The sequence below is a fragment of the Geotrypetes seraphini genome, chromosome 2 (genome assembly GCF_902459505.1).
Source record: "Geotrypetes seraphini chromosome 2, aGeoSer1.1, whole genome shotgun sequence".
NCBI lineage: Eukaryota > Metazoa > Chordata > Amphibia > Gymnophiona > Dermophiidae > Geotrypetes > Geotrypetes seraphini.
Genome location: NC_047085.1, coordinates 249,965,708 through 249,977,798, shown reverse-complemented (window position 1 = coordinate 249,977,798; position 12,091 = coordinate 249,965,708). Strand labels below are relative to the sequence as shown.

Below are 12,091 nucleotides of genomic sequence, written 5' to 3'. Positions count from 1 at the left end.
ACTAACTTATTGCACTTCTTCGAAGGAATCAACAAACGGACGGATAAAGGAGACCCCATAGACATCGTATACCTAGATTTCCAAAAAGCCTTTGACAAGGTGCCTCACGAGCGTCTACTCCGGAAACTGAAGAACCATGGGGTGGACGGAGATGTGCATAGATGGATCAGAAACTGGTTGGCGGGTAGGAAACAGAGGGTAGGGGTGAAGGGCCACTACTCGGACTGGAAGAGGGTCACAAGTGGTGTTCCGCAGGGCTCGGTGCTCGGGCCACTACTATTTAATATATTCATAAATGATCTAGAAATAGGGACGACGTGTGAGATAATAAAATTTGCAGACGACACCAAACTATTCAGTGGAGCTCGGACTAAAGAGGACTGCGAAGAATTACAAAGGGACCTGAATAAACTAGGGGAATGGGCGACGAGATGGCAGATGAAGTTCAACGTTGAGAAATGTAAAGTACTGCATGTGGGAAGCAGAAACCTGAGGTACAACTATACGATGGGAGGGATGTTATTGAATGAGAGTACCCAGGAAAGGGACTTAGGGATAATGGTGGACATGACAATGAAGCCGACGGCACAGTGCGCAGCGGCCGCTAAGAGAGCGAATAGAATGCTGGGTATAATCAAGAAGGGTATTACAACCAGGACGAGAGAAGTTATTCTGCCGTTGTATCGGGCGATGGTGCGCCCGCATCTGGAATACTGCGTCCAATATTGGTCGCCGTACCTTAAGAAGGATATGGCGATACTCGAGAGGGTTCAGAGGAGAGCGACACGTATGATAAAAGGGATGGAAAACCTTCCATATGCTGAGAGATTGGAGAAACTGGGTCTCTTTTCCCTGGAGAAGAGGAGACTTAGAGGGGATATGATAGAGACTTATAAGATCATGAAGGGCATAGAGAGAGTAGAGAGGGACAGATTCTTCACACTTTCAAAAAATAAAAGAACAAGAGGGCATCTGGAAAAGTTGAAAGGGGACAGATTCAAAACAAATGCTAGGAAGTTCTTCTTTACCCAACGTGTGGTGGACACCTGGAATGCGCTTCCAGAGAATGTAATAGGGCAGAGTACGGTACTGGGATTTAAGAAAGGATTGGACGGTTTCCTGCTGGAAAAGAGGATAGAGGGGTATAAATAGAGGATTTCTGCACAGGTCCTGGACCTGTTGGGCCGCCGCGTGAGCGGACTGCTGGGCATGATGGACCTCAGGTCTGACCCAGCAGAGGCATTTCTTATGTTCTTATAACTCTCTAGGTACAAGGATTCAAAAATTAGGGGTTTGCTGTAGATGAGGAAATTTTAATAACTGTAGGAAATGGTTAAGGCACTCTATATAGAAATCTTAGAGGGATAAGCAAGCGATCCTAGCAGGGTTAGTAAAGATGGAGTGGGCCCATTGTATATTGGGGATACAGTGAGCATTGCAGTCCAGGAACATTACATATATGCCCCACTTCTTGGAAAAGAACAAAATTATGAGAAGTGTGAGGAGATTTATTAGATTTAAATGGGGTAACTGTTGCACCAACCTGTTCTCAACCAGACTGCAGCACCAAAAGGATTAGGGAGAGGTCACAAAATTACTTTATTAGCTGATCCATCGACTGTGAACATCAGACCAAATGGATACAGCCAATAATATTGGATGTTCTCCTTGTTTAATAAAGTCTGTGGATAATACTGAAGAAAGGAGGAGTTTACAGTATTCCAAGTGGCAATGGTTGGAGGGTTGGCTAGTTGGGATGATGCAGATTGCCTTTGAATGCTCTCAGATGGCAATAAGTAGCAACTGAGGGGAAGAGCCTGAAATCTATGTCAGTCTAGAGAAAGGAGCAAGTGGAAACACTGAAGGAACTACTTCCTGATCAAACTGGAAGCACAGCCTGGTCTTCAAATTAGTTATGCAGCAAAGAATGTAATGTTTAAGAATGGGCTTATAAAGAAAAGATGTGCAGTTGAAGGTTTGATTAAAGATGAATGAGTAAGTGAACCTGTTTGGTAGAGTGAGTGACTTGAGAGAGGAGAGAGAAATAGTGTTGGAACCATAGGAGGGAGTGATAGAGGAAACTCAATAGTATGTAAAGGGGTGAGTGAATGAATGAAAGAGGCTGTATGCATTTCGATTATGGCTGACAACTGGATCCAGAGTTTACTCCTTGCATGCAGTAATTGCCCCATTGCATTCCCTAAGAAAAGTAAGACAAGTCTCAGCATGCACTGGGGTAAACTCAAGATTGGACCATCACTGTTCTGTGAAACAGGATCCAGTCAACAGCCTTAATTTGGATCCAACCAGTAACTCCCCTGTTGGATTGCATTTCTACTGATCTTTGTTTGTAGATGGACTTGCCTATTTCCTGGTGAGGACATATTAGCTTGATCAAAATGAATGTTCTGCTCTGGTGGTTCTATTTGTTCCAGCATCTGCCCTGCTTGATGTTTTGAGCGTTGAATAACTGTCTAGTTTCAACTGGTATCATAAAAGCCCAAGGATTAGCTAGGGGATTGAGTAGCAATAAGAATGGAGGGGGGCGTTGGCTTGCCCAACCTGAAACTTTATTACTGGGCTACAAGGTTGGCAGGCACAATGTGGTAGATGTCTTTTTTTTATTTTTTTTTTTATGTACCAATGAAGATCATCTTGTCAGCATGAGTCTATCCGCTTGCCTTGTCATTATTCCATTCATTGCTTTTGAGTAAATAATTTCTGGATGTGGAATATCCAGTGCATTCCATTATGTTGCTTACACCAGCACCCTTCTGTTAAAATGTTCACATTTTTCTGGTGCAAATAGCATGGGAATTTGGATTCTGTGGAACACACATGTTAAATTAGTTTTCTGAAAATTAAAGGATAATAAAGCTTTTTAATGAGATTGAACTGGACACTGTTAGTACTGGGCAAACAGGTATCTTAAAATTGGAGATCTACAGGTGGTGGAAGAATAACCGAATCACTAGGCCTTGGTGTTTGTTATCCGTAAGCATTGAGACCTTGCACTGGGAAGGGGAGAGGGCAGGAAAGCTACATTGAGATTTTATGTATAGGTATGTGTGTTCTGTAAGGGGAATAGAAACTTTAACAGAAGCGTTCTCCTGGGAATTTGTGCTAATAGTGTGAGCAAATTTGAAAGCTTGCTTCCTGTTCAACAAAGTTATGAGGAAACTGTCAAGCAATATATGGAAGGATTTCAGGGTGGTGAAGACGTGATCTCATAATACCTTGCAGCATTGCAAGTAAAATTACTGAAGCAAACAATGTAGTGTCCTTGGATCATTGCTGGAGTGTTTAAGGTTGCTAATCAGTTTAAGAAGTTTTGCTGCCTTTTTTTTTTTTTTTTTCTAAACTGCTTTCTGAAAAGTGTGCAACATATTTGAGAAATAGGTATGGATACTCTGTATAGATAATGCAATGTAGGATGAAAAATTCCGTTTTTCATTACAGGACAGTAGTACCATTTATAGGATTGGTGGTTACTTTTGAGTGTGGTGAATTTGTTTTTTCCTTCCCCAACAGGTTTACAAAACTGAAGAGTCTCAACCTTTCCAATAACCATTTAGGAGAGTTTCCACTAGCGGTCTGCAGTATTCCAACATTGACTGAACTGAACGTGTCTTGTAATGCGCTCTGTACCTTACCAGCAGAGGTGGGAGATATGCACAGGTATGTATCTATGAAAGCTCTAGCAACCAGAGAAAACAAGAGAAGTCTTGAGTGTAACACATTTATACAGAAGTCCCTACTCCCCCCTCCCCTACCAACACACACACACACACTAAAAAAAGGCGGAACCAATTAGTGCTGAGAGAGAGCTTGGATTGCTGACCCCCCCCCTCCGCCTCCTTCATGCACTAATAATCCATCCAGCAGCAAACACTGTAGAAATAGGCCCCTGCAGTTTGTGTAGAACTGATAGCTTTGATAGGAATGGAAGAGGTAGTGGGATCAACAGTCTAGAGGCCTCTGTGATAAAATATATAAAACTGGATGAAATCCTGCTGTACTTATTTGCATAGTCACACTCAAAGTCAGTAAAATCAAAGGCAGATTGCCAAGGCTTTATGGAGCAAAGGTAGATTTTCAAGGCTTTGCTGGAGAAATATTTCTCGTAGTAGATTGCATGTCCTAATCTTGGACCCATTCTTCTGCTCACAGTTATTTTATGGCTTGTAGCATTGAAGTGCTTTGGGGGTATTTCTGTAATATGTACACAAGCTGGAACAATTTTCCATTAGTTTATTCTTTTTAATATAGCCTATTCACTAATGCTTTACTTTGATCTTTCCAGCTGTAATCTGAGGTGATGAGCCAAATAATGCTTTCTGTTGTGTCTAAAGACTTATCTAATGAGGAGGACACATGAGTGGGACAAGATTTGGGCAGGACTGTAGTGGGGTGAGTTAAGGAAGAGGTAGCATTTATAAGGATAGATGCAGATCCTGGGCTATTATGGCAAATATCTATCTTCACCTGGTGTCTGTCACTGATTCTGTGTAATTTGGGTGGAGTGCTATGGAGTGCTTTGGTATATTCTGTTAATGGTTCTCTGTTCAGTTTGCAGACCTTCTTGCTGGATGGTAATTCTCTGCAGGCCCTTCCCGCTGAACTGGTACAAATGCAGCAGCTCAGCTACCTGGGCCTCTCCTTTAATGAGTTCACCGACATTCCCTCTGTACTGGAGCAGCTGATGGCCGTGGAGAAGCTCTGCATGTCTGGCAACTGCCTAGCTGTGCTGCAGCTGCAGGCCCTCCGGAGGATGCCACATGTGAAGCACGCTGATCTGAGGTACAAAGTGACATAAGAAAATGAGAGCTCAAGTCTTTTGACCCCCCCTGGGTCTTCTCCCTGAGTACAGGGTGGCTGGGTGGGGAAGGACAAGCCTAGACGTATAACTAGTGTTTTGAAAGAAATTTACTACCCCTGTCCTGAAATAGAAACCAGCATGCATAAGAAGACTGTGAGGTCATTTCCCCCACTTTTCCCATGTAGGTTGCAGGTGGCAGCATGTTTCCCTTGTGTGCAGCTCACTGCATTTGCTTTTATTGTTGTCCTGGGTTATACTTAAAACATGTTCTCCGAGGACAAACAGGTCATGTTATCTCACATGTGGGTGACATATCCATAAAGTCCCAGGTGAGGATGCTTAAAAGTGTTTGTATCACTTTAAAAGTTTGAAGACAGCTCCTCTCAGCCTTGTTCCTTTCTCAAAAGATTTTAATTGTTGGGTGTCTTCCCATAATATCTTTTTCATCATTTTTCTTCATTTTACCTTTGGGTAGTACTCCTCAAACCCTTTCAAGTACTTAGTCTTTTGTCCCAGGTTTGTTTGTTTTTTTTCTTTTTCCTGGCTTATGGGTCCTTAGTCCTGAACTTCAGTCAGAACCCTTCATTTTTCTAGTGAGTGCCACTTTTTTCACCATCAAATCATATCATTTAGCCATGTTTTTACTTCCATGTTATTGACGGTTTCAGTGGCTTCAAGTGTTATACCCAGTGTAGTCTGACTATCTTTGCTTCGGAGACCCATTTCTGGTGTATTCAGTGTTTGGGGCCAGATCATAACCATTTAAACTGTCTTCTTTGCTTGCATATGCAGAAAAGAACACAGATATCCAGAGGCTTAGAAATGGAAAACTTTTGGAGCGGGTCCAAATTGTCGACATGGCATCGGAATCTGCACTAGAATTGGCATCGAGGTCTGCACCAGCATCAGACCTGACCAGGATTCAACGTCGTCCTCATCAGCACCAAGGAATGTCGATGCTGTGTGTTGGGCGTAGGCCAAGAAGAACAAGCATTGGTCTCCCTTGATGCACAGTGCCGGGAGCTCTGGGGCACCATGGGATGCGGTACCGAGAAGCGTCAATGCCAGAAAGACATTGCACCCTCTGTGCAAGAGATGTCTATGCACAGGTTTCCTGCTAGCCAGGATTTGGTACCTGAAGCAACACCAGCAACTTTGCAGGCAGCTCCCACCCCAATGCCCCAACCTTCAATGGTGGACTTCAACGAATAGATCTGGGCCATGCTCCAGCAATATTTGGCAGGTGTGTTGACTATGCACAGAGAATTGGCATAGAGGGTGCTTGCACCAGCCATGCTGCTTATTCAGCCTGTCCCGCAAGGCCCTCAGACTGTAGTGCAGGCCGTTGTGTCAGTATCGATGCCAGCCCATGCAGGTACTCCCTTGACATCAGTGGAGGAAGCATCTCCAGAGTCAAGGAAAGAACCTGTTTCTCAGTGCTGATCTGGCTCAGGACATCGTTCCTTTCACCTGAAGCAAGCATGGTAGAATCCTTCCCATCAGGAAGTTTTGACTTACACCGATTCAAATTGTTCATGGGAGTCTGATGTGGATCCCCATTATTTCTCAGAGGAGGAGTCTTGTGACATTCCATCAGACCCCCCCCCTCCTCTCCAGACCTTATAGAGAAACATACTGATATTATCGACACTCTAGCCTGGTGAATGCCTTCTGCATCCTTTTCATCCAGGAGGTTTCTGGAAAAGTTGAAATGAGCTTCCTACTGTTCACTGTAGGTATGCTCTTTCTTGCCCTGCCCAACAGGGCCAGCCCCAGCATACTCATTCTCGTAAATAGCGTGTACAGAAAATCCTATCAGCTCCCCAGTCAAAACAAGAGACAAATTTTGGGCTGGCTCCAGCAGAGCATAGCTGCAGTCAAAGCTGGTCCCTTGTAACCTCAGATTGGTGGGTTTTACAAATAGTCTGAACAGGTTACACTCTCATTTGGCAGAACATTTCACCAAATTGTCCCCCGAGAGCTATTCCATTCAGTTCTTGCAACAAAGCAGTACTTCTAGAGGAGCTTGTCAGCCTTCTAAAGGCTATTGTAGTCAAACCTGTTCCACCATTTTTTGTTAAAAGATAAGAGTTGGGTTTTTTGGCAATATAACGCTCATTATCCCAGGACAAGCAGGCAGCATATTCTTAACTTATGGGTGACGTCACCGACGGAGCCCTGGTACGGACACTTTTAACTAGAAAGTTCTAGTTGACCGCACCGCGCATGCGCGGGTGCCTTCCCGCTCAATGGAGGAGAGCGTGGTCCCCAGTTTCTTCGTTTCCGCGGAGCGAAGAAGACGCATGTGCTTTCAACGGCTGTTGAAATATCCTACTTTGCCTTCCCGCTCGCGTAATTTTATTCCTTTTTTGCTTTTTTCCCTTCGGGTTTCTTTTTCATCTCAAAAAAAAAAAAAAATTTCTTTAATTTGTCTTTTTCTTTATTTTTCGGGCCGGCCCCGGCGGGGCCTGTTGCCAACATACAGGCCTCCAGGTTTGATTTTGCGGAGGCCGTGTTTCCATTCATGCCCCCTCAGCCGGGTTTTAAGAAGTGCCAGCGGTGTGCACGCCCGATCTCTCTCACTGACCCGCACAATTGGTGCTTACAGTGCCTGGGTCCAGAGCATCGGGCTGACACCTGCACCCGCTGTGCTACTCTTAAAAAAACGTACGTTGAAGAATAGGCAGATCCAGCAGAACATCCTTTTTGGCACCGGATCTGCCATGGAGTCTGCCACACCATCGTCGGCACCGCTAAAGTCGGCACCGACTACCTCCACACCGCCTGACCCTTCCTCGGGGTCGATGGCGTCAAGTAAGATAGCTAAGAAGCCTTCCACTTCCTTGGAGTGCCCTCCCGCCACGTCGGCGACACCGGTCCTCCCGGCATCCAGCCGACCCCGTAAACGCTCCGCCCCGATTTCGGTGAGTGCCTCGTCATCGGCCTCCTCATCGCCGGGGTGTAGAGCAGCACCTATGGTACCGAAAAAGAAAAAAGCGGTACCGGTGCCTCCTCTGGACGACCGCATAGCGGCTATACTCCAAACTCAATTGCAGGAGCAGCTACAGCAACAACTGCAACACCTGTTGCCAACAATATTGGCCCCGCTCCTTCCGGTACCGGACCGGCCCGAGCCTCGCACCATACCACCGGAGTCGACCCCATCGGTACCATTAAATACGTCCATGCCGGTACTCGCGGCGGAACCCACCAATCCTCTCGTACAACTACACTCTGAGGCCGATCCTCTCCGACATCGGGACCGTCACCAAGTCTCCCGAGACCGAGACCGGCACCGCTCTTCTTCCCCCGGTTCCGTCTCCATGCGTTCTGGCAAATCTCTTTCTAAGACTCGCCACGCCGAACCATCCACACCACCCTCCCGTCTTATACACACCGACGTCAGGGACCCGGACCTCTGGGAAGAATCCCAACCCGGTACCGACGATGAAGCTTCTTCAACCGATGAGGAGCCCTCCACAATCGATACTGGTTCCAAGCCTGAACAATCCTCGTTCACCAAATTTCTTCGGGAAATGTCAGCGGCTCTCTCTATCCCATTAGAATCTGACTCTAAGAAGTCACAGGCTTTCTTAGATGCCTTAGACTTCGAGCAACCCCCCAAAGAATTTCTAAAGTTACCCGTCCATGACATCTTACGGGAAACTTTCTACAAGAATTGGGAAAACCCTCTCTCGGTACCGGGGGCCCCTAGAAAACTGGATAGTCTCTACAGGGTCATCCCTATCCCGGGGTTTGACAAACCCCAACTACCCCATGAATCTCTTCTTGTCGAGTCCACCTTGAAGAAAACACAGGGATCCAGTGTTTATGCTTCTACCCCTCCTGGCAGAGAGGGCAAAACAATGGATAAATTTGGCAAGCGCCTTTATCAAAATTCAATGCTTGCAAACAGCCAATAATTACACCTTTCACTTCTCCTTCTACATGAAGCATTTCGTTCAACAACTCTCTTCATTGCAAAAGTATTTTCCTGAACGTAAGGTCCCTCTTTTCCAACAACACATTTCCAGTCAACTCTGCAAATTCATGGTGCGCTCTATTTATGATTCCTTCGAGCTCACCTCTCGAGCTTCGGCCATGGCGGTTGCCATGAGACGTCTGGCCTGGCTGAGAGTTTCCGACCTCGACGTTAACCATCAAGACCGCCTGGCTAACGCACCTTGTCTTGGTGATGAACTTTTCGGAGAGTCCCTAGACTCCACCACCCAGAAACTCTCTGCTCACGAGACCAGGTGGGATACTCTCATCAAACTGAAGAAGAAGATTCCGCCTGCTCGCCCCTATAGACAGCAGTCTTCATACCAACGCAGATTCTCAGCCAGACCTCTTCATCCACCTCCTCAACAACCTCGCCGACCTCGTCAGCAACAGCAAACTCAGGCTCGCTCCCAATCTCATCAACCTGCCAAGCCTCTTCCTCAGTCAAAACCTTCTCAGCCCTTTTGACTCCTTTCTCCAGGGCATAGCCAGTCTCTCCCCGGCGTTACCTCTTCCTCAACCTATCGGCGGACGCCTGCAAATTTTTCTCAACCGTTGGGAGGTCATCACATCAGACCAGTGGGTCCTCAACATCATTCACCACGGCTACTCTCTCAACTTCCAGACTCTTCCACCAGACAATCCTCCCGTAGAGTCTGCTTCTCACTCCTCTCAAACCCTCCTCCTTCTCAAGGAGGTTCAATCCCTCCTTCTTCTCAATGCCATCAAAGAAGTCCTCTAAGACCAAAGGGGTCAGGGATTCTACTCCCGCTACTTCCTGGTACCCAAGAAGACAGGAGACTTACGTCCCATCCTCGATCTCAGGGACCTCAACAAGTGTCTGGTCAAGGAAAAGTTCAGAATGCTCTCCCTTGCCACGCTTTACCCTCTTCTCTCTCAACACGACTGGCTATGTTCCCTAGACCTCAAGGAGGCCTACACTCACATTCCAATCAATCCAACTTCACGTCGCTACCTCCGGTTTCAGATACAGCACCATCACTACCAGTACAAAGTGCTACCCTTTGGCTTCGCATCATCGCCCAGGGTGTTCACCAAGTGCCTTATTGTAGTGGCGGCCTTCCTCAGGTCTCACAACCTCCAGGTGTTCCCCTACTTGGACGATTGGTTGGTGAAAGCACCTACGTCTCCGCTTGTGCTACAAGCCACTCAACACACCATCTCTTTCCTCCATCTTCTGGGGTTCGAGATCAACTACCCCAGGTCGCATCTGCTTCCCACACAGCGACTTCAGTTCATTGGAGCTGTTCTCGACACCACTCGGATGAGGGCGTTCCTTCCCTCCGACCGTCAACAGACCCTGCTCCATCTTTGCCGTCAGGTGCTCCTGCTCGACAGATGATGGTCCGTCTGGGCCACATGGCTTCCACTGTCCATGTACTCCCTCTGGCACGACTCCACCTCAGAACACCCCAGTGGACTCTAGCCAACCAATGGTCACAGACCACGGATCCTCTTTCTCATCCCATCTCTGTAACATCGTCTCTTCAGCAATCTCTTCAATGGTGGTTGAACTCCTCCAATCTTTCCAGGGGTCTACTCTTTCATCTACCCCCTCACTCCATGATCATTACCACGGATGCCTCCCCTTATGCATGGGGAGCTCACCTGGGAGATCTTCGCACCCAGGGACTCTGGACCCATCAGGAGCGTCAACATCACATCAATTTCCTGGAACTCAGGGCCATGTTCTATGCTCTCAAGGCCTTCCAGCACCTTCTCTGCCCTCAGGTTCTTCTCCTGTGCACAGACAACCAAGTCGCCATGTACTTCATAAACAAGCAAGGCGGCACCGGATCTCCCCTCCTCTGTCAGGAGGCCATCCGCATCTGGACCTGGGCCATGGCCCACAGTCTCTTCCTCAAGGCTGTCTATATCCAGGGCGAACAGAACTCCCTGGTCGACAATCTCAGCCGCATCCTTCAACCTCACGAGTGGACTCTGGATCCTCCAACACTCCGCTCAATCTTTGCTCGGTGGGGCACTCCTCAGGTGGACCTCTTTGCAGCTCCTCACAACCATCAGCTGCCCCAGTTCTGTTCCAGACTCTTCTCTCCTCATCGTCTGGCCCCGGATGCTTTCCTGCTCGACTGGACGGATCGGTTCCTCTATGCCTTCCCTCCACTGCCTCTGATGTTGCGGACGTTATTCAAACTCCGCAGGGACAGAGCCACCATGATTCTCATCGCCCCTCGGTGGCCTCGCCAACACTGGTTCTCCCTCCTGCTACAGCTCAGCTTCAGGGAACCCATTCCTCTTCCGGTGTTTCCTACTCTACTTACACAGCAGCATCAGTCTCTACTACATCCCAATCTGCCCTCGCTCCACCTGACAGCTTGGTTTCTCTCGGGCTGATCTCTCCAGAGAATCTGTCTCAGCCTGTCCGTCGCATTTTGGATGCCTCCAGGAAACCGGCCACCCTCCAATGTTACCATCAGAAGTGGACTAGGTTCTCCTCTTGGTGTCTACTGCATCACCACGATCCCACCTCACTGGTGGTGGAAACTGTACTGGACTATTTGCTCTCTCTGTCCGACGCTGGCCTCAAGTCTACCTCCATCAGAGTCCACCTCAGTACCATCACTGCGTTTCATGAACCTATCCTCGGGAAACCGCTCACGGCTCATCCCCTGGTTTCCCGGTTCATGAGAGGCCTTTTCAATGTCAAACCACCTCTGAAACCTCCTCCAGTCGTCTGGGACCTGAATGTGGTTTTATCGGCCCTCATGAAACCTCCGTTTGAGCCTCTTGCCACTACTTCACTCAAATTTCTGACGTGGAAGGTGCTTTTCCTCATTGCCATCACCTCTGCCAGGAGGGTTAGTGAGCTGCATGCACTGGTTGCCGACCCACCTTTCACTGTTTTTCACCATGACAAGGTGGTTCTGCGTACCCATCCTAAATTCCTTCCCAAGGTGGTCTCGGGCTTCCACCTCAACCAATCCATTGTGTTGCCTGTCTTTTTCCCGAAGCCCCATTATCACCCTGGGGAACAGGCGTTGCACACGCTAGACTGTAAGCGTGCCCTTGCATACTACCTTGACCGTACCAGGGCTCACCGCTCTTCACCTCAGCTCTTTTTGTCCTTTGACCCTAACCGTCTGGGGCGCCCTGTCTCTAAACGGACGCTTTCTAACTGGCTTGCTGCATGCATTGCATTCTGTTATGCTCGGGCCGGTGCTGTCACGGCCCACAGGGTCAGAGCTATGGCTGCTTCTGTGGCTTTCCTCCATTCCACGCCCATCGAGG

General features: G+C 47.8%; 1 protein-coding gene across 3 annotated transcripts in view; it reads left to right on the top strand.

Moving 5' to 3' along the window:
• The window catches only part of PHLPP1 (PH domain and leucine rich repeat protein phosphatase 1), a 492,900-nt gene that overhangs the window by 318,969 nt on the left and 161,840 nt on the right, over positions 1-12,091 (top strand). For all 3 annotated transcript variants that reach the window (XM_033929324.1, XM_033929323.1, XM_033929325.1), the window contains exons 5-6: positions 3,532-3,678; positions 4,570-4,800. In XM_033929324.1, the coding sequence (XP_033785215.1) occupies positions 3,532-3,678; positions 4,570-4,800 (378 nt within the window). The remainder of the gene's footprint in view (positions 1-3,531; positions 3,679-4,569; positions 4,801-12,091) is intronic.